General features: G+C 38.3%; 1 protein-coding gene across 1 annotated transcript; it reads right to left on the bottom strand.

Annotated features, from left to right (window-relative positions):
* Positions 1–11,160: 11,160 nt before the first annotated feature.
* On the bottom strand, positions 11,161–15,413 carry LOC133980870 (diablo IAP-binding mitochondrial protein-like). The gene is made up of 6 exons (XM_062419699.1): positions 15,313–15,413; positions 13,943–14,075; positions 13,731–13,853; positions 12,699–12,809; positions 12,452–12,548; positions 11,161–12,067 (listed from the first exon to the last, which is right to left on the bottom strand). Exons 1-6 carry the CDS (start codon positions 15,354–15,356, stop codon positions 11,862–11,864), a joined length of 714 nt encoding a protein of 237 aa, XP_062275683.1. The 5' UTR covers positions 15,357–15,413; the 3' UTR covers positions 11,161–11,861.
* Between the last annotated feature and the right edge of the window lie 7,702 nt (positions 15,414–23,115).

The raw sequence follows: 23,115 nt of genomic DNA, 5'->3' as shown, positions 1-23,115 counted from the left end.
GGCCGATATTGGCCTATCTCAGATACATTGGTTAATGCAAATATGTTGTCCAATATGTGCCGATATTTGTTTTTACATATTTTAAAAGTTATATAGGCAGAATATTATGCATATTAGACAACAAGTTTAATATATGTATGTTTTTTTCTGTGTTTTTAAAACATTTGTATTAAATTCCCAGTGAACTTTATACAATAAAGTTTATTGTTAAACTGTAATATATCAATATCCATTACATATCTTTGTCTTTGTGTTGTGTGATAATCACATTTGAGAAGTGTGTTTATGTTAAATATTCTGTACATATAAGATTATTGGCCAATATATCGATACTGTGAACATTTTAAAATCCAGGTTAAAAACACTTCTCTTTTCCTGTGCTTATGATTGAGCTCTTTTAAAGCACTTTAAATTTTAATCTTTCATTTGTACTATATGTTCTTTTAACGATTTTAACGCAAATCATTATTTTATGCTGCACTCTTATATTTCATGCTCTATTTTAGTCTAGCTTTTTATTTTCTTTCTCTCTTTCTATTTTCTGTTGTTTATTTTTCACAAACTGTCACAAACAGTCTGCATTTAGTGACGTAAGTCTTTCTGAATGAAATACAGCAATGTTAAAACTGTACCCTGACTAACGAGATTGGCCGGGCCAATTCGACCGCTTTGGACCGCCGCTCGTGAGCGAGTCCATTATAGTAAATAATGCATGCAGTGAACATTTCCTGCTCACTTATGGTTTTTGGACTTGTGATCTTGGAGTAGTAAAGTGCTATTGCTTTCAGTTTTTCCACTACTTTGATTCAGTTAAATTGTACAAATGGTTATTTGTTGATAGAGGCTTCCTTTCAAATAGCGATGAGTTGATTAACTTTCCAGGAAGAGATTAAACACGTTATTAACAAATGCCAGTACTGTGGCAGAGTGACTTTGCTCTTTTTGTTCTCTTTTCGTCTTTTTTTTCTCCTTCTCAACACATATCACACATTTGGAGACTAGATAAAAAACAGTGCTGGGAAGTAGGATGTGGGTTTGTGTGTAATACTGACAGCTCGCCACTGAATGCAGATAACTTTACATCCAGGCTGGACGCAGAGAGCAGATGAAGTATCCCGAATCACGGGTGTGACAAAGGCAATGAGAGATTCGCTCCATCACTGACAGCATACTGCATGTCGCTGGTAAATGAGACAACACCACTGATATCTTTACACACTGCACTCAGCATGGCCCACTATTTGACTGGTGGGTGTAAATAATCTCCCACTTGGGTGGTAGGGGGGGGTGTCAATGCATACAACTGACTGTGTGCTCATCTCAAACATTATAAGCACCTGACAGCTGAATGAGTGAAACAAATAAGGCTTGGAGGGTAAAAAAGCAGCCACACCTGTTTCCCATAACCCCCGTGCACCTCTCCTGGGGGTGGAGGTGGTGAGGGGGGTGGAGATTCAACTGCTGACTGTGCACATCCTGCATGTATACCTCTTTAATATTGACTGTGAAGCCACAGTGTATCCAAGTGACCCTAACCTCAGGCACACAGTGATCTTGCTCTTTTAGGGAAAAAACCGTGACGGCAGAAAAACAGCAGGCAAAAAAGGGGGATTTAAAAGGTTTCTCTCTGTTCATTCACAGTAGGTAATTAACCATGGAAATATCTGGAAGCCATTTATACGCCGCAGTTTCCTATGACTCAGTGATTAAAACAGTGAGTTCCTGTCTATGCTAGATTTATACAGTAGACAAGACATACAAGCTTAAAGCACAGTGAAAAATAGCTAATATTAGCATTTTCTTTGCATATTTCTGCCTTTCCTCCCAATTTTGAATAGTTAATAACCCATGCACTGTGGTCTTAATGACTGCTAACTCCCAATGTGGGCCTATGGAGGAAATGGGCACAAAATAATAATTGATCCTAACAGAAACGCTGTGATTGGGTGGGGTTAAAGACAAAAGGCCAAAGACCAAAACCAACACGCATTAATCTGTCTCTTAAAACTTTCCGACTTCCCGACCCCGTCTGTGGCCCTCAGCGTACACACAAATATAAAGTTTGTTCGTGTTTTGTGCCTAAAAAAAGCTAAATATTTCCTAAAACAGCAGGTTACAGTACAACAGTGTGGCTCATTGATGTGTTTAATAGTTTCTGGGCAACAATCGAGTGTTTCCCCATCAGGTTGACTGCTTTCACTGAAATGAGAATAGCAGGTGTGGGCCTGGTCAGGTCAGGTTAGGATAACCCATTGTCACTAACTTAGGCTTCACTTTTCCAGCAGTTGGGGAAACAAAAAGACGGGACTTTTCTTGGTTTTGAGAAGCTGACAAACTGTAGCCTGTCCTTTACATTTACTGCTCCACTTGCATTCACCGTCACTTTTCTCACATTATTTCCAGTTTCGGGTACAGTAAAACGCGTTGAGATGGTTAAGTTTAGGTGTAAAATTGAACTTTATTTGAGTTTAGAGTTGGGCTGCAGCTAATGATTGTTTTCATTGTCAATCAAGCTGCCTGATATGTTCTAGTTGTGTTCAGAACATGTCAGAAAATGGTGAAGAATGCCCATTATAATATTGTTGACCTCATGGAGATGTCTCTAAATGTGTTTTTGTTTTATCTAATGAACAGTTCAAAATCCAAAGATATTCAGTTTATTATCATATGACACAGAAAAGTATCAAATCTTCACATTTAAGAAGCTACAACCAACAAATATTTGGCATTTTTCGCTTAAAGAAAAGACTACAATCACTGTGCAAGTATCAAAACAGTTCATTTTCTGGTATTCAATTAATCATTGCAGCTCTAGTTGAGATTACAGCTGACTGGGGTTAGATAAGGTGAAGCTTTCAGTTTCTTGTGAGAATATTTTTGAAACTTCCCCCTCTGCCCATTAATCCAGCGGGACTCATAAGAATGAAATTTAGTCGGCTACACGTTTTCACACACATGGAGTTGGAAAGCATTTTTTTTCTATTAAAACATGAGCTTCACTGAAAGGGCATAATTCATATAGCTCACTTTACCGGTCTGTTTCATTATATTGATCTGAGACGCAGCTTGAAGCTCACATAAGAACCCCCCCAGTTATAAAGTATGATGCATTTCACTTCCTAATTTAATAGATTGTATTTATCACATATTATAAACAGCAATAAACACATTCAGAAATCTCTTTTTATTAGCTTGAATGCAACTAGACAATTAAATCATGGTACTGCAGGTCACTGATGTTCATTCCTACTGATACCAGCGGACTGACAGTGATCTACAACTGACTGCAGTGTCACAGACATTATTGTCCTCTTATTTATTGCAGTTACAGCCATGTCCAGAGCTCAGAGAGTTCACTAATGGACCACCGCAGAGCAGCCTTACAGTCGCATCTGTCGGAGAAGAGGAAGCAAAGAGTGGAGTCAACAGAAGCTGGTGACCACAGCCTGCTCCCAGAACCCCACACGCTGCCACCGAGCCCCCCACAATAAAGCTGCACACTCATCTGCTGATGGCTCGCCTTCAAAAAGAAAACACTGCGAGCATTTAATGTGGACGACTTTTTCAGCCCGCTGCCTTCACAACTGAGATTTGAGATCAAATGAGAGGATCGGATGAATGCAACAGCTGCGACCCACAGATGTGCGTCCAAATGCTAAAAACGTACTTTTGAGTCCACTCTTGCATTACATTCTAATAGGGAATAACCAATGGTGGATAATTATGTTGTACTTTGCCATTGGATTACAAGCCAGTCTACTGTATTATGCAATTGACAGTAACATTAAATTATTGCCTCCTCTATAGAAAAGGTCCCCAAAAAAAGTAGCCTGACCTGATCTACCCTTTGTCAAAGCTGTAATTAGATTTTCTGTGACAAATGTACCTTTTTTGTTTTTTACTACATCTTGCTGATAATTAATAACCACTGAGGCACATTAACCTCAATACAGACCAAATTTTGCTCAGTCAGTGCGCTGCTTTTTCAAATCTATTTCTGTTTTGAGTCTGTAATTTCGGTGGCTCCCATTACTACATTATTTATTTAGATTGTGAATCATGCAGCCCCAAGAGAAGAAACCACAAAACTATACTCTTCAATTACAGACCTCACGGTCCATAACCACGCCTTGAATAAATCCCCTCCCCATCACAACCCCTTGTCTACACTTCGGGGCATCACAAAATGACACAGTCAAGAAAAGTGACATCACTAAGTCTTCCTGCACATTTTCGTTATGCTAAACATACAACAGAGCGGCCAAGGCCACATGGGCTCAACCATATGCTACTGGCAGTAAACTTAAACCTACATACACCAGGATATTTTTCTTAGTTTGTCCTCTGCATTAATAACCAGTGAATTTGATTTTTTTAAGTCGATTGATAGAAATGAGACCCTGCATACACATGGCACCCAACAGCACATGTTTGGAGGTTAATCAACTTTCATTTACAAGAGTGTGTTGTTTATCAGGTCTCTGTGGTGATTTATGAACCAGCATTTTGTGGTTACAGACAGAAAAAAAGTCAGTGCAAAAGTATTTGGCATGCGTGTGATCAATGGTAGCAACAACAATCTAAAACCAGCCCCAGAAATTGGCCTGCTCAATATATCAGATATTATGGGCGTATACTGTATGTTAACTGATAGTAATAGGAAATAGCAAAGCAAGAAATGTACAGTACAAAAAAATGATTATGTGTATATGCAAAAAATATAAATATCACATGACATATTGTTGCTGGACTGCCAAATATTGACACTGAGCAACACTAAATTCTAAAGTAGTGCTGAAAAATGGTGTAATCTGTTTGATCATCAAGAATTAATCAGCAAAAATGAAGATAATCAATTTATTGTTGAGTCATTTTTGTAAAAAAAAAAAAAAAAAAGTCACTTCTAGCTTCTCAGATATGAATGTTTACTAGATACATTAGTTTGTAGTTTTATATGATAATAGACTGCATATCTTCAACAGACAAATAAGTCATCTAAAAGGCATCACCTTGGCATCTGAGGAAGCATTGTTCTTATGTTTTATGGACCAGGCAATAAATCAATTGATTCAAGATTATAAGATTATAGAATTAACCATTAATTACAGCTCTATTCAAGACAGGTTTTTAGTTGTTTTATGGGAAAATGTAATGCTCCTGCAAATCTGAAAAGTTTTCATTGACCTTCAGATAAAAAAGGTGCATTCCTCAGCAGTATTTACTTATCTATCCATTTGTGTTTGTCCCCTCTCACATGGATTGTAATCCCAGCTCCTGTACTGGGACACAGCAAGGCTCTCCAGCTGCACCACTCGGGTCGGTGAAGAGACTGCAAGGGGCTCCGGCTGGCATGCAGCCCAAAATGCAGGTCAATACTTACAGAGACTCTGCGACTGCAGTGGCTCTCTCGAAATATGTCTTCATTTCCCCCCGCCACCCCTCACGCCCAAAAGCACAGGAGTCTGCTCCCTCTCCTCTCCTCTATCACATGTCGTTTATGCCCCCCCACATTCTGCATCCAACCACTTGGCAAACTTTTCCCCAAAAGAACCATAAAGTGACAACCCGTAGGAGCTTTCCCGTTTCTATTTTGGACCCACTGCTGCCTCTCAGTGAGTGTCTGGCCATATGAGTGGTATAAAACAAACTGGTATTTCCTCCTTTCCCTCCCTGAGTCATGATGTGACACATTGAAAATAAGGTTAGCTAAAAAAAAAAATTGCGCATAATTGAAACCAAATCAGTGCCGCGCTTAAAGTGATGTCCTGTCCCGAGTGAGAAGTCATTTGGTGTTTAACACATTTGTATACACATGTGTAATAATGAGCCATTTCTCTCAGGGGGTATCTTAGAGGTTAACATTAACTACTGCTGGTGACGTTAAAGGAGTTGAACTCAAATGGGAAAAGAAAGCGAGGTTTAGCTAACGGTGAAGCGACGCCAGCAGCTACTGTCCTACCGACGTCATGTTAGGATAACTATCCAAAAAGGCAAGAGTAGTTAGCATATTTCAAAGCTAGCTGGCTTTGATTGGAAACATCGCCACTTTAATACAACAAGGACTAACCGGGTATGGCCCTTATCGTATCGGTGGATAACGGACAACACTGCGAGTAGCTGCGCCGCAACTTCTTTCAATGGCCTCAAAGAGAAGAAGAAGAAGGAGTGTGTGCAAAATGACCAAAAACTGTTAACTCACAGGTAAGTCCGTATAAGGTAAGAAGTGATGTTAAAAGTCGCAGTCCGTTAGATGGCAAAGTCCTCCTGAGTGGTGATCTTTTCTCCATGATTCCTCTCTCTCTCCGTGTATGTGTGTATGTGAGCGCTGTGGCTCTCTCCGGTCAGTCCCTGCTCTCTCTGCTGCTGCTGCTGCTGCTGCTGCTGTTGGCTCGTGCTTCTGGGGAGAGCTGCTCTCCATAGCGACCGATCCGCGTGGGCTGTACCACTCCTGCGAGACAACAAACAGAAACGCACGCAGCCTACGCACGCAAGCATTCACGCACACACGCACGCACGGGGTCCCAATTACCCCCCCCCCCTTTTTGATTTGATTTTGTGTTATTATTAACGTACAACTTTGTTTTATACTTCCACTTCACCAAATTTCAGAGGGAACAATACTTTCTACTCCACTACATTTATTTGACAGCTTTAGTTACTTTTCAGATGAAGATTTTACACATTCGATACGCTTTTAAAATACACACTTTGTTAAAGATTAAACCAGTGTTTTTTCCAAACAACATTTTTGTCCCACAAAAAGCAGTGTGTATGTAGTCAGGGTCATGATTTCATTTCAATAGATGTCCAATGATTTGATGTTTCATCAAAAATCTAATATTAGAGAAAAAAAGTCCAAAAACTGAAAACAGATTTGTCTTTCAGAACTTTCTTTTTTCTTCTTTCCTCTCCCATTAATCTTCTCACACCCCCTCAGATTTATATGCTGACCCTCTGGAAGGGCCCAACCCATAGGTTGGGAACCACTGGGGTAAACTAGCTAACCATATGAAATAGTTCAAAGTAGCTCCACCTTGAGCCGCTACAACATTAACATGCTGTTCACACCCTGATGCTTTGGTATTAATAGTCTAATGATGTCATATGATAATATAAAGAAGTACTTTTACTCGAATACTTCACATACACTTTGCTGTACTTATTTACTTTTACTTAGGTAGGATTTTTCATGCAGGACTTTTATTTGTAATGGAGTAATTTAACATTGCTGCATTGGTACTTTTACTAAAGTAACTGAATACTTTTTTTCTCCTTGGTGGAGTAGAGGCAGTAGTAGTGATGCTACATAAAGTGGTAGAAGTAGGACAGTATAATAGAGGAAGTTAAGAAATAAAGAATGAGTAATTAGATTCACATACTGGGTCCTCATTCGTAAGACTTTTGCTGTTACAATGCTGGATTATCAACTGGGCAAAGCAGGTAACTGCTCTGGAGCCCTAAACCCTCAGGGGCTCCAAAGGCTCCAGGTTCATTGTGTGGTAATTTGCAAACCCATTAGGTAATGCTGTACGTATCATCAAAGTACAACATAAGCTGACATGTTTATGGCTTGAAGTTGACACCTGCGTTATTACATTGAGGTAACACTGATTATGTCATTATAGTGACACCTGTCAAACGGTGGGATATATTAGGCAGCCAGTGAACAGTCAGTTCTTGAAGTTGAAAAATTGGCAAGTGTACAGATCTGAGTGACTTTGACAAGGGCAGGCAGCTCTGTTCCCAGTAGGCAGTGGTCAGTACCTACCTACCAAAAGGGATCCAATCTCACTGATGTGTGTGGGAAGCGAATGCTTTTCCGTCGGTAGTGACCTCTTTCAGTAGGATAATGCACCCTGCCAAACTGAAAAAACTGTTAAAGGTTTGAGGAACATGACAAAGAGTTCAAGGGCCTCCAAAATCTCCAGATCTCAGTCTGATTGAACATCTGTGGGATGTGCTGGTAAAACAAGTCTGATCCATGGAGGCACCACCTTGAAGGATTTGCTGTTAACGTCTTGGTGCCAGATACCAGAGGACACCTTCAAAGATCCTGTGGAGTCAATGCTTCGATGGGTCAGAGCTGTTTTGGCAGCACAAGGGGGACCTTCACAGTATAAAGCAGGTGGTTTAAATGTTGAAGCTGATCAGTGTATACTTTTATTATTTCAGTTTATATTGCACTTACAATGCATTATTCATATCCCTAAATAAAATTGTGCTTAATCACATTACTGCAAATTAATTACTAGTTATACAGACACAATATGCAGAAAGTGGGAGAAATAAAGGGTTAGTACAGGCCCAGGGCCTCTACAGGGTTAATCTGACCCTTGAGAAGACTGAGCACATAAGGGGATAACTGTTAATTATTTACATGGGGATTATAGAAAAGTGAAATATTGTGTGGATCAGTAGGGGGTCTCTTTATTCCCAGGACACCCATTTTCTATCTGGAACACACTAAACTGCAGTGAAACAATTAGTTATACAAATAAACATTTTAATCATGGTTATCTTCTTCACAACAGTGACTGAGCAGATAAAGTCTCCCTGAGAGAGCCGCCGGACCGTTATCTGTTTTTGGCAGGCCTCTTGGGTGTTTGTGAGGAGAGTTGGTTACTTTGAGTATCTCAAAGCACTAAAAACACCCTACCTCATAATGTTTCATATGCAGTTTTCTGTTCGTTGAACTGTTGTTTTTCAGTTTATGCATTTGTATCATGTCATGGATAATAAAATAATATGGAATTATACATATTTTTGAGCCTATTAAGACATAATAGGCACATGTTTTGTCAATTAGAGAAAAGCACTAATCAGACATAATTCTAACTAAATGAACAGACATGATGAAGATGATGATAGTCAGTGATGATGGTAACTTTTTTTGGAGAAAACAAGGAAGTGAATCTGAAAGTTAATATAAACCCCATGAGATCTGCTAGTGAAGGACAAAGCAGTCACATGCAACCAACCAAACAGTCACTTATTTCCCTTTTTGAAAAAACTGTTCTCACCAGCTTAGACACAGAAACTATCCTCCATCCTAAAACAATGTGGTAATGAAACACTTTCTTGCATTGTTCCTCTTCCTTGAGTTAATTACAGCTTTTAGCGTGACACGTTCAAGAATCCAGCGTTGCGTGAAGCACAGTGTTATTATCATGCACTGTGCTGTAGCTTGAACTGATAAAGTTGCTCCCTCAGCAGTTTTCAGACATCATATTTATTCACTGAAGATAAGGCAAAAAAAATGCTCATTTCAATGTGGTTCACTCATGCTGAGATACCTATTTCATTCTGCTGTGATGTCTTCATAGCCCATATTAACTCTGAGTCCTCATCAGGGGACATGAACTCTGCAGGGCTCCTCCATCTCCTGCTAAATTGAACCTGCTCCCTCTCCAGCGCTACAGCCCAGCTTCACTGTGATTAAAGCATGACCCATGATGTTTCACCACACTATACCCCCTGCCTTTATACCCTCTGGTGGTTTATTTATATCCTCTAAGAGCTATAAATCCCCAGGTGAAAGTGCTGCCCTTTTCACCAATCAATCTCCCCTCCTGGGCACTTTGCATCAGAACAGAAAAGTCAGTGCAACAAGGAGGCTCATGTATTTATGAGATGATAAATCACATCTTATTTTCTTCCACAAAACATTTAATGTGTTTATAATATCACCAATTTGAGTGAAACAACATTTCAGCTTTTTCACACCACTGCCACATTTGAGCTGCATAAATGCTGCATAAATACTCAAACCCCCTCAGAAGCACTAAATAGTTTATGAGTATTTATGGCCTATGACCTTTGTAATTGTGGTTACCTCATTGAGGTTTTATGCTGCAAAAATACTTCTCTGTAAATGCTATTACTTTTTCTTCCAGGCAGGCAATGCTGCACTGGCACCACCTCCCCTGTGACCAGTGGGTGCACATCCACACAGACTGTCTGGGACATTTGGTTTTACAGTCTGTGAAAACAGCCTTTGTTAAACACAACATTCCTCACTAGTCACACTGGTGAGCCAGTCTTTGCACACCTCAAACCCCCACCACCCACCTACCCCCCCCCCCCCCCCCCCCCCACCCTCTGTAGCCACACTCATGGTCCCATCTCCTGCCAAGACTTGACCATTTAGAGCAAGGAGAGGTCACCTGGCTGCTGACACTACACTATTGTGTTCGCAGCTCCACACAGGTCTTCCCCATAATGAGCTCTGTCTGAAATGACCCTCTGCAGTACACGCTGACCTTTGAAAGGCATACGTGAAGACAGTTAAAGCAGCTTACCTATTACCTTGCACATTTACACTACTAAAGGAGAAGAATCCACACAGAGTAGATTTGGAATAGACTTGTAGATTAGGTGTATATGTTTAACTTTATCCAATACTTTATCAGAGTATAGAATATACTGTGAAAGAAAGCATACATGTGAGAGCGAAAAAAAATTGACTAGTAGACTACAGTTTTTGGGGTTCAAACTTATTCAAATTCAGGTGAAATCATATTGAACTATATGTGCACAGGCCTGTTTAGAGGCAAAATGCTGCATGTTAATGTGAGTAAACATGAAAATATCTCCAACAATGTAAGGTTTTTTCATTTCATTTTTCATTTAAAATAGTGTTGGATCTGTTGGAATAAAAAAAAAAGAGAAGGACAAAGATTCAGTTTAGATATGACACTGCAAATGTCAGGAATCCAAACAAGTGATACACATTAAAAATGTGTTTCAGTGTATTTTGATCGCCATCTGCTGGACTAGAGTACACAAAGCCAGGCGAGTTATAGCAGAAGAACTTTGTGCTTACCTGTCTGTGTCCTTTACACAGAAAACTATCCAGATTCTAGAAAAAAAGTTTCCCCTTTTTAACAATTTCTCACACCCCAACCCAACTTTCTTTTGCAAACAGCAGACAGTTTTGTTTTCTGTTCTGTCAGTGTGGAAAGAGGTGGCGCTGTAGATGATGTGTTGACAGTGGAAGTGAGAAACAGCCTAAGAGCTCTCCAGAAGACAGTCAGGCCATGGATAATTTGCAGTGAAGGCAGAGTTGTTGAGTGAAACAGACAGATACAAATAACAAGTAAAGCAACACCACCTTCAAAGATATTCTCAGAGGAAGATATGAGTGGTGAACATTGGTTATTTAATAACACCAATGTGCAAAAATGAATGTGTTACCTCCAGCTGAATGATTGAACTTCCCAATTATAGAGTTATTTTGCCAACTGTGTGGTATCTCCGGATTTTATGCTATTTACAAAGCGGCCTCTGGTCCCTTCAGTAAACAGAGCATTTTTCAAGATGACCGCAAAGGACATTCTGTTCACATAGTTGGCACAAACACCTCTCACATACGATATCCAATCACAACAACAATTAAGTCAGAACAAATCAAAATTGCTGTTTTAAACTCATCCTCTGTCAACCTTCTGCAACGGAAACATTGTTTTGCTTCTATTTCTAGAATCGGTTACATATTTTTCAGTCATTTAGATCCACAACCAAAGTTTTGTGCATTTGTTCAGTGCCTTGCCTTTATTATAACCAATTTTGACAAATATAACAAAAAATTAAAAAAAGTTTGATGCTGATCAAGTCACAAAACAATACACATACAGCACACTCTTCTATGCAGCAGAGAGATGATAATCAATCAAATCAAAACATCAAAAACCAAACAAAGTGCTGAATTAAAGAAACGAGTTTCTGCATTATCTGATGTGAGCACATACATTTGAGCAAGGCAAACATTGCAGAGGTGATTAAAACATATTCAGATGTCATGGCTGTTGTGGTCATGGTGGTCAATTTTTGTGCTTTCCTCCTTTCTGATACATCTCTTTGTTTCAGTCCTCTCGGAGATATGCATCAGGCACATCTTCCTCATCATTACTCTCTAAGGAGACAGCATGTTGAGCCATCCGTTCAATCTCCATCACTTTAGTCTCAGCCAACTTCTTATCTGCGTCTTGTGAAAGTTTCCATGCTTCTTCCACCTGGGATTGGGCCACCTGAATGTTTGTATGCACCGTGATGGACGCCTGCTCAGCTCCTGGGAACACACACATGCAAACACACATTTTTGTCAAACTGCTGAAAAAGTTTAACGGTTGACATAACACAACCTCAGGTTCAGATGTTAGCCGTGGTCACAAAGCAGGTACTCCACTCCATCATCTCAGTTTTGTTTTACACAAAGCTGTACCGAGTGACAGCAAATGATCCATACACTGTCTAAAGGGTGACACTGACAGCAGCTGAATAGGAACAGACACGAGCAGTAGTGTACAAAGCTTTGGAGAGGTGATACACAGCTACATGCTTTCATTCATCATAACAAGAGCCATGAGAAAACCTGCCTCCACCCTTCAACCATGACATCTGCAGCCATTCAATCTCACAGCCATGTAACATGCAGACATTTTCTTTTATATACCTGATGTATACGCCGCCTCAGCTGCAGTTTCACACAACTTGACTGCGTTGACCCAGGTTGACTCGAAACGCTTGTATTCATCTAGTTTGTCATTAACCTGTCAGGACAGAGAGAATAAAATACAACTCAAACACCTCTGCTGCTGATCCATTTATATGGTGTGGTGATAAGCACATGAGCACAAAAATTGAATGCTCTCAGGTTTGTTTTGAACAACCTTTCTCTGAACTTGTCAGCACAAACTAACCTGTGCTCGCTGGCCTATGATCACCTGCCAGATGGAATCCTCCTCTGCTGGCGTCAGTTTTCCTATTGAGGCCGCATAGCGTTTTTGGAGGGCAACCAGTGTGTGCACAGCCTGTTAGCAAACAGAAGAAGAACATGCACAGTCATTAACATTTAAAATTGTGAGCAGAGAAGCACACAATGATTTTCTAAAGGATGGACACTTTTCAGATCATAATAATGAAACTGCCATTGTAAAGTGGTCATTGAAGTCTGTTGATTATCCCTGATGATACCGGAGAGAAATGTTTTTCATTCCCTGAGTACCACAAATTAAATGCAATAAAATGCTCAGAAATGGAAATTTTAAAGTCATGCTCAATAAACTCAAACCTGCATGTCTATCACTAGAGATAAGTGTGAACAAAATTGCATGTTCTGTGTGATTTGGGCCTTTAAAAAGGCTTGACTGTGACAGATCGTTAACAGCCTCTACTATGGTTTGCATACAGTGCCAACACTTCCATCCGTCTCCACACTACATCCTGCGGCACCACGACATGGAAAGACTTGCTTATAAACATAATCAGGAATGCTCAGGAAGTGTTGACGCCTTCAAGGAACTCAAAGTGTTTACATGACTTTGAGAGTATTAATTTCTGACATGTATTTAGGTTCCCTGTTATAAACAGTTTATGGACCATTATTGGGCCTTATGGTTTAAAGACAGAACTTTAAGTTTCAAATAGCAAATATCCCTCCTTTGTAATTTATTTGAGTGTATTTATTCTTGTAAAAACAATAAAAATCACCATATTTGTCAAGAAGCCATGACAGCTCATTTACTTAAAAAAATAAAATAAAATCAAGTTTCCACAAGCACCACATGCCCATATTTAATCTAATAACATTCAAGACATCCTCCACTATTTCTTGCTGTGTTCAGCTTAATGTCATCACATCATATTTTGTACATTTTAGCGCATTTACTGTATACATGCTGTGCTTGGCAAACATACAGTAATATCTAGTATCTACCTAGGGAAACTGTTACCTTTGAATAGTCTGCGATGGCATCTATGAGTGCCAAGGTGGTCTGAGAGAGAAAAGTGCTTGAACTGCCTGTAACCAGAGAGGCTGCTCGTCTGATCAAGGAGTCATGAGAGAGGTCTTCCACCTGCAAAAGAAACAGAATGTATGAGTAAGCAGTTTTATTGAAGGGTTAGTTAAGTTATACAGAAAGCTGCTGTAATTTATATGCATAACCTGTGTGAAAGGGACAGCACAGAGCCCAGCGCCTACGGTTAGAGACGCTATACCAGTGTACACAATATTTGTCCATTTTCCCAGTTTGTGGACGACAGGTTTCCTGCTACTGAACAGGATACGAGAAGAACTCCTGTAGAAAACAAAGAGGTTCAACTTAATCTTACAGTAATTTACCAATACATTTTATACAAACAGTGGTGCAATTTGGTACAAATAAAAAGAAACAAATGGAAAAGAAATATGAAGTTGGTTTAGTTTGTAAGTATAAACTCATATTTGGGTTCTACTAGTTCTTAGTTTGCATTTAATCTTAGTAAGTTAGATTTGTAAAAAGTCTTTAACAGACAGAAATGACTTAAGTTATTAGTGTGTAGTTTATGTGTCAAACAACATTTAGCCTGACCCATATATTGGTCAGTTGATATTATCACAGATATATCTGTGTCAGGATATTCATTGTCAGGTATGCGCCTATATATATATATATCTTTCCAAAGCGTAAAAGCAGCATTTTATGTATATATGACCCTTTTTGTTAATTCAAGTTTAATGCGCATGTTTTTTGTTGTATGTGTTTTTTATTTATAGTTATTTATAATGATTAAATTCCCAGTAAAGTTTACAGTTTCAGTGCATTGATGTCGCTTTATACAATTATGTTCATTGCTAAACTGTAAAATATCATGCTCTTTGTCACATGTGTTTTATAACCATATTTAAGCAATCATTGCAAAAAATGTGTTTATATACATGTTCTGTTTATATAACATTAATCGTCAATATCAAAAGTTTTTTTGTATTCCCTAAAATCAGCATTGGACACAAACATCCAGTATTAAAAGTCAATATGCTAATTAGAGACATCCTAATATGCTAATCAACAACTATGTTTGAATATGGGTACGCTTGAAATATATAGAGTTTGTACTCATCAACTGAAAATAACTTTCTTATAATTCTTACTAAATTGTCTCACTGTCTGTAAAATGTCCTAAATTAAAAAAAATTGTTAAATAACTGTAAATTACTCAAAAAAAATTAGAATAAAACGAAGCAGTCCTGTAAAGCCAGTATAATGAGTTTATGACAGGATTACTAGCGGTAATCCTGTGGCGGTACAAGTCAGGTCATAATAGCTTCTTGCATGTGTGTGAAAAAATATTCTTTATTATTTTAGAGTTTAAGGTCTGCACCTAACAACTTCCGGGTATCGTTGCTAGCACTGATATCAAAACATTGTCAGTCATACATGTTAAAGTCGACTGGAACATTTCATTTTTAGTACACATATAGTGTAGTATACCGTGTGTAAAATAGATGACAAACGTTACCAGTATAACGTAACCTTACTGTAATACACGTCCTACCTTAGGAAACTGAGGCAAGCTGCCCCCTTACGGAGCGCGGCCATGTTGGTCCGCGCAGTAAAATGTTCCTCCCTCTGATCAAAGGTTCCCGTCCAGCTGATTCTTTTTCTTCTTCTTCGGTGTTTAAACGGCAGCTTGCATCCTTGGTGTTGTATTGCTGCCACCGTGTGTAGTTTATTCATTCCTACAGTGGTTTATCAGATTCATCCTGTTAATAAACAGGGTTGGGAAAGTTACTTTGGAAATGTAATACGTTACAGATTACTGCAGTTAACAAGTACATGTTATACTGTTTCTTGTACCTGACAATGTTCACAAAGTCCAGTTGGATGCTTCTCTATAATGTGGAGTTCATAGTATAATGTTCAGGTTACTGTGTCCTATTATTAGTCTGGTCATTATTCTATTTCCTCCACTATCTTTCTCAGTATCCACTCTATTTTGTATTGCATGCAGATGTCCTCTTTTCCTCTATGATGTCAATCAAAGCTGGAGTACTTAAGAAGGAAATTTTATTCTGCTGGTAAAAAACTTATTCACAGATGTAAATATTAAAGATTAAGCCCCACGTCAGTGGATGGAAGCATGAGCTCAAGCTATTTGCAAAAACTCTTCATTTATGCTGCTTGAATAGGACCCTTGCTTTTATTTAACTGGATTTTTTTGTTTTGTTTTTGTCTTTGGTGCTTTGTCAACTCCAATGTACATTTGGTATTGTTGGAATATGCCATTAAGGTTTGCACTTGAATTTTGTACAGTACACAATTATAATAATAAAAAAGGTGCCTTTACTGTATTAACTGACTCAGACTAGACACTATTGCCCTCTTGTGGTGAAATATATTGCTATCAACCTAAGCTGCAGGGGTTTTTTTTGTCTGGGGCCTGGCAACATTGCAAAATGCAAAATGCATTTAGGCTGTGTGTGTTCATAGTGTACATTTGGCATTTTCTACAGAGGGATACACAGATGTCATATCCAGATGCAGAATCTGTTCTTTCTCTCTTTTGCTTTCACTGTGTAGTTGTGTGTTCAGGACATTCAACTTCAAAGACAAATGGAGGAGCATTTCATGCTTTATTTTCATTTCACATTCCAATCATTGAAGGATAAAACAATTACAATCTCCCTGTGGCCACAAACCTAGAGTTGAAATGATATCAGAAGACTGGAAGTGACTGCTGATGTTTGAAGAGGTAAATGTGAGCTTGTGTGTGTTACTAGTAAAATAATATTTCTCTCAGTCATATTACAAGATCACAAGACATAAGGAGGCACTGTGTTGGCTGCAGGAACCTTCAGGTTTCTGGGATCTACAATCCCGACAGGACCTGAAGTTGGAGTCCAACATCAACATTATTATTTAAAAGACCCACCAGAGGAAGTACTTCCTGTGCCAGCTCAGAAAATATAATCTGCCTCAGGGGCTGCTGATATAGTTTTACACCATCATCACTGAGTCTGTTCTCTGCACGTCCATCATGGTCTGGTTTGGGTTGGCCACCAAACAAGACAGTAGTCAGACCTATAGGGTCAGAAAACGGGCAGGGACAATCGCTGCACACCCCTCATACCCTGGACATAACCTTCTGCTTCCTGGTAGGCGCTTATTCTGTATTGCAATTAAGTAATTTTTGCCACAGGTCAAATAAAGATGTTTTAGGGAGTTACCTTTATTAACTGTAAGATTGTTGTGTTTTTTTTTTTGTTTTTTTTTTAACTTTTAGGCAGTGTATTCATTAAGGGCTAACATCAACAGAGCAGGCTTTAAATAATTAATGATGCCATTAACCGTCACTTGTAATTAGTTTCACTGGAGTTTATTATTGCACTCAAGAACACACATAGCTGGCTAATTAACATCATCATTACATTCAAGAAACCATGATAACATGAAGAAAAACAAGCCAAGGCTTTGGACAAACAATAAACCTTCATGATATTTGAAAGTTAACTATCCAAAGTTGTTGACTGTGCAGGTCACATGCTGAAAAATAGCTACATTTACATTACAAACACACTTTGCGTCAAAAAATAAATTTGAGCATTAAAAATAGACATCATATACAATACAAATTAAATAGTAACAAATACAGACATGCTACCCCAGATATATCTGACATTGCAGTGGAGAGAATTATCAACTCATCAAAAAAAAATTCAAAAACAAAGGATGTATATACTGCAGATACTGCATTTCTGAAAAAAGCAGAACACCACCATCATCCACCCAAACTGTCCATCTCATAAACCTATCCAGCAAGCAGGGCATCTTTCCTGATGCCTGGAAGTTTGCTGCTGTTACACATATCTAAATCTGGAGACCCAACTGATGCTGACAATTACAGGGCCATCAGTAACCTACTAATCGTATCCAAAGTGGCAGAGTGACAGAGCATCTGACAGGACATCTGAGTCAGGATCATACCCCTTTGCATCCTATGCAATTTGGGTTCAGGTCTAATCAGATACAGCTTGCCATCTCGAGTGTATAAAATCAAAAATGGACAAAGAGTGTGTAGTTGGTGCTATCATTTTAGATCAAAAAGGCCTTTGATACAGTGAATCATAAGGTTGTTGTTTATTTGAATATTTTTTGTTTCTTTTCCCTTTTTTATTGTGCTTGGTTAAGTTGTTAACCTGCCCACAGACTACAGATGGAAACTAGCCTCTTGGCTAACTCTGACACATTTACATTGCGGTATGAACTAAAATGTTGATTGATGTGTCCTGTCCCTGCCAAATAAAATAAATCTATGCTATACTGGTCTACATCTTTTAAAACTCCCCAATTCTCTTTAAAAATAAAGATAGTTGCCATACTGCACAAATAGGGGCATCTGCAATGCAACTTTATCTGACAATGCTGGCTGGTCAAACTCATGCCGGTACTTCCAGGTAGGGCTGCAACTAACGATTATTTTCATCATCTGTCGCTTACTTCCGCAATTAATTAATTAGTGTTTTGGTCCAAGAAATGTCAGAAAATGTTTTTTTTTTTTTTTTAAATGTCAGTGTCTCCCAACGCACAAAATTAGATTTTCAAATGTCTTTTACTGTCCAGTCAAAAAGTCTACACCTTGAGATTTTTATTTACTGCTATAAAAGACTAAATAAAATATTCACATTTGAGAAGCTAGAATCAGAGAATTAGTCTTTAAAAATGGCTCAATTGATTAATTTTCTGTCAATCGACTAATCATTTAATTGACTAATTGTTGCAGCTCTACATCCAGGTAGAGTAAAATTAAAGGCAAAATTAAACCGTTTACATCATAATATATGTATACTTTGAGTACTTCAGTGGCTCACAGTAAATCAGGAGCAACAAGATGAAAAGGATGTAGACATAAAGTAATTACTAAAATCAGAAAAGTATTTCAGTGCTAAGTAACAGATCTCAATCAAAATGCATGCCTATGGGAGATTTTGGACCAACATGTTAGACAATATATTTTGGAAGAGTGGTGTTCATCACTCTAGTAGAGTACAATTGTAGAATCAATGCCAATTAGTGTTGAAGCTATTCTGGCGGCACATAGTGTTGCTCTTTCATGAAATGTGTCACCCATCTGAAATGTGCAGAAAGCTACATCATATTTTGCACTGTAAAATAAATGCATCTTAAAGTTAAAATGAAGTGTTAGAGTATTTTATCTGATTATTTAAGACATTGTAGACTGCCCGTGTGTTTATATAAGTCATAGTGCTTATCTGCAAATTTGCATTATACTCTTAATCAATTTTGTCAGTGTGGCACGATAATAATAGCCTGAGTCAAACTAAAAGAAAACAGGCTTGCTATGTTTTATCTACTGTTTTGCTGAACAGTGGCTGACAACTTATTAAAGGATCCCAACTACTGATACTGATTGTGACAAAATGGACACTTAATATCCCAGGTTTGTTTGTGTTTTGCATTATATTTTGTTATAAGCATACAGTCTATGGTTGTAAGTTACATCCCAGCAAACTTTTTGGTTAAAATAAAACACACACTTGTATTAAGTTTAGCTATAGTTTATTGGTTTGGACATAAGTTCAGTATTTTCTTTCTTTGTTACTCACCATACTTACCGTGTGCTCATGAGACATAGGGAAGAGTCGGTCTATGGTTTCCTGTATTTATAGACTGGTGACATCATTAATAATGTCACTAGGGTAGAGCCACGTGGAGGGGTGGTGGGTGAGTTGTTGCATAAGTTATTGATGTTTTTTGTGATTTGATTAAGTTTGGTTGCAGATGTGTTATAAGGAGGCTGTATAAAAGTGATGACATTTGGAGTTTGACAAATGTTAATCTTTTCATTGCTTACCTGTTTAAGGAGAGGCTCAGGACTTACCTGAGGAGTGGTATAGTTTATAGTATTCACCTGGAGGGCCAGCTGATGGAGGGGCATATTTAACCAGTGGCTTTGGGACTGTTCAGGGTTTTTTGTTGTTGTCAGAGTGTAGCTGTGAACACGTTACATGAACTTAATTTAAATTATGCTTATGAGTTGAGTTATGATTAGTTGAGTACAGTTAACTGTTTCATTTTTGTTTCTTTTTGTTTTTTACATACACTATATTGCCAAAAGTATTCACTCACCCAACCAAATAATTGAAATCAAGTGTTCCAATTACTTCCATGGCCACAGGTGTATAAAATCAAGCACCAAGGCAGGCAGACTGTTTCTACAAACATTTGTGAAAGAATGGGTCGCTTTCAGGAGCTCAGTGATAAGATGCCACCTGTCAGGGGCAGTGTTGGGGGTAACGCGTTACCAGTTACCAGTAATATATTACGTTTAGGCAGTAACGGAGTAATATAACGCGTTACTAACTATATTTTGGTAATATTATTACAGTTACTGAGTCCGGTAACGCCTTATGGGGCGTTCAGACCAAAAGTCTGATGCGAATTGAGTAGCAAGTCTACATAGAAAATCAATGTGAATGGCGCGATAACACGTAATTTCATATCAGGCGGCGCGAATGAAGCGTCTGAAGCGAATGAATGAATCAAGCGTCTGAAGCGGCACGACTAAAGTTGGAAAAATTGAACTTTTCAGGCGACATCGCGCCGCGACATCCAATCAGTGGCGACTTTCTCCCGATGTCACAAGCACGAATTAAGCAAATGAAGCAATGATCCAAAAGTTGATATTTATGATCAAGCGGCGCGATAGAAGCGTTTCAAGCAATTTTTTCGCGTCAGATGCTTTTGGTCTGAACGCCCCTTTACAATCCGAGCTGTCGCACAGGAAAAAAAAAACAACCCAGGCGCAACAGCCATAAATAAAGAGGAGAAGAAGACTTTTTTAAATCAACAGAAGAAGAAGAAGAAGACGGTTTGGTTTGGAGATGGCAACAACTGATGATTCAACGTTTTCTGAGGGGTTATACTCACAGTATTTTGAATCTGTCACAGAAAAGGATAAGAACCTCACAATAAGGTGCACTTTATGTGCTGGTGGGAGGCCGAGGGAACTGTCTACAGCTAAAAATAGTACAAGTAACCTAAAGAAACACCTGGAGAGAGTACACAGCAACAAATAATTGTAATGCCTTGTCCTAAATGTTTATTAAGGTGAAAGTAACTAAAAAGTAATGAGTAACTTATTACTCTAAACAGAAAGTAATATTGTAAAGAAACTTATTACTTTTGTAACCTGTGTGTCACTTTCCCCTCTAGAAAGGGTTCCTATATTGCTGATCTTGGCTTAAGTATCTATAGTATTTAAATCTGGGGTTCTCTGAAATACCTCAGACCAAAAACCTCACAGTTCAATATGATTTCAGGTTTACTCAGATTCTAGGTTCACTGTTCACTAGGTTCGGTAAGGAGATTGGCAGTAGCAGACTCTACGAGGAGAGACACAAGACCTCCAACCCACACAACACACACACAACTGATTTAGAAAAAAGTGTATTTAGAAAAAAATATCATATCATGGCATATCACTTCTCAGATACCTTTCTCATATATATTCAAGTACCTCTTCAAAGGACAAGATTGTTTGACCCAAATCTTAACTCAAAATACCATGAAAATAGGATAAAATAAATGAGTGGTTCACCAACATTTGTAGTGGTTAGAAAATAAAATAAATATTAAATTCTCAGTGCTCCATACACAAATTAAATGTATCCACAAGTGGACCAAAATACACTTATGTTCCAGTTATTAGTTTAAATGTCAGTTTTAGTTTTCCTTTAATTTCCAGTCTCTCTTGTCTTCAAGAACAAAAAATGACCTGAGATCTCAGTGGAAAAAAGTATCAAAATAAAATAGAAAAAATCCTCCTCAGTTTGAGTTCCTTTGATTTTTATCCCTACCGTCCCTTGGACTGGCACAACCTACACTTGTCAGCGTCCTGACAAGATGAAGGCATCCACGACAGCGTTGGCGACCTGGACCAGAAGATGAAGCAGCTCCACGATGTCCAGATAGAATCGCCCCTCAATAAAACCAGCCTACACACAAGTGTGTAGAACAGTTAAAACACAGTCTGTATTTTATGGTTTTCATTGTCCATTGTTTTAGAGTTACCAGAATTAAATTTGTATAACACAGAATTAAACTTAACTATAATAAACCTGTGAACTAAATTATCTCTTTATGTACACACACTTTTCAAATAACTCACATATTCAGTCAATTTACCTTTTATAACACACACATCAGTTTAACACATTTCAATTAAGCACAAACTGTCCCTTATGTTACAGTACAGTACAGTTAGCCTAGCGCTAGGCCGCAATGCAGCCGAGAGCAATTAGCAGTTAAAACATAGCAGCATCAGCTAAGTTTTTTTCCATCACACAATATATATATATATCCTGACTGGTTTTAAGCTCCACGTGTATTTCAAGGTAAAAACAACACACCAGTAAATTATTTTGGAGCAAAACATTGATGCTAACTCAACAGGATACTCGGGTGATTAGAAGAAAAAACCCGCTGTAGCATCTCATGTGCTCCTCTTTCCACAGCAACCCTGCAGCTTGCAGTAGTTTTCTTCCTCTCTGGCGATACACCAGTTCGGTTTTAACTTATCTAAATCTTATTTTTAAAATACTTATTTCACTCTTTTTCAACAAAGAAAACCACGTCTGCGTCGCGTATGCTGCAGCATTGAGGGAAGACGGGATACTTCTCTGCACGCAGTCGTCTAGCTCAGTGGTTTTCAAAGTGGGGGCCGCCAGGGGGCGCTAGGGGGGCCTCAGGAAATCAGAGGGAAGATGACAAAAAAGTGCAAATATGAAAAAAAAATTAAAATAATATATTTTTAAAAGAAATATAAAAGAAATATTCAAATTATTTTAAAATCATTATTATAAATATAACTTATAATATAAAATTGTCATTCGTGACGTCATGAGGTGATTGTTGTTGACCGTTGATCAATGTTTCTTGGGTTTTTTTTAATTCTTTGTGGTAAATGAAAGTAGTTTGTATGTTTATATTTCATTGTAAAGAGACTCTTAAGCGGTTTTGATCTATTTATAAATAAGTGAGGAAGGGTTAGAGTCATATATGTTTTTTATTTGATTGTATTCCTTTTTTGTTATTACATCTTATTTTTTTGTTCTTGAAATCTAAAATTTAAATAATAATTGAATATTGAATAAAAATAAGGAAATCATTCTAAAAGTCTCTCCACATTTTGTCAGTGGGTTTGCCAAGGGGGTCCCCGGGCAGAGGCTAATGCTGTTTAGGGGGCCTTGGCATGGAAAAGTTTGGGAACCCCTGGTCTAGCTGACAACCTGCCTGTGATGCATTCAGGGAACATCAGTAATTTACAGGGTTTACCAAT

Source organism: Scomber scombrus, chromosome 5 (genome assembly GCF_963691925.1).
Source record: "Scomber scombrus chromosome 5, fScoSco1.1, whole genome shotgun sequence".
Classification (NCBI taxonomy): Eukaryota; Metazoa; Chordata; class Actinopteri; order Scombriformes; family Scombridae; genus Scomber; species Scomber scombrus.
This window is presented reverse-complemented; position numbering and strand designations above follow the sequence as displayed.

What these genes read in the sequence shown, in the direction of transcription:
- LOC133980870 (XM_062419699.1), bottom strand. Translation starts at nt 15,356, where the DNA reads ATGGCCGCGCTCCGTAAGGGGGCAGCTTGCCTCAGTTTCCTAAG. An exon ending in CCATCGCAGACTATTCAAAG is followed by an intron (nt 12,810 to 13,730) that starts GTAACAGTTTCC and finishes GTTTGCTAACAG; the next exon opens with GCTGTGCACACACTGGTTGC. An exon ending in TCATAGGCCAGCGAGCACAG is followed by an intron (nt 12,549 to 12,698) that starts GTTAGTTTGTGC and finishes CTGTCCTGACAG; the next exon opens with GTTAATGACAAACTAGATGA.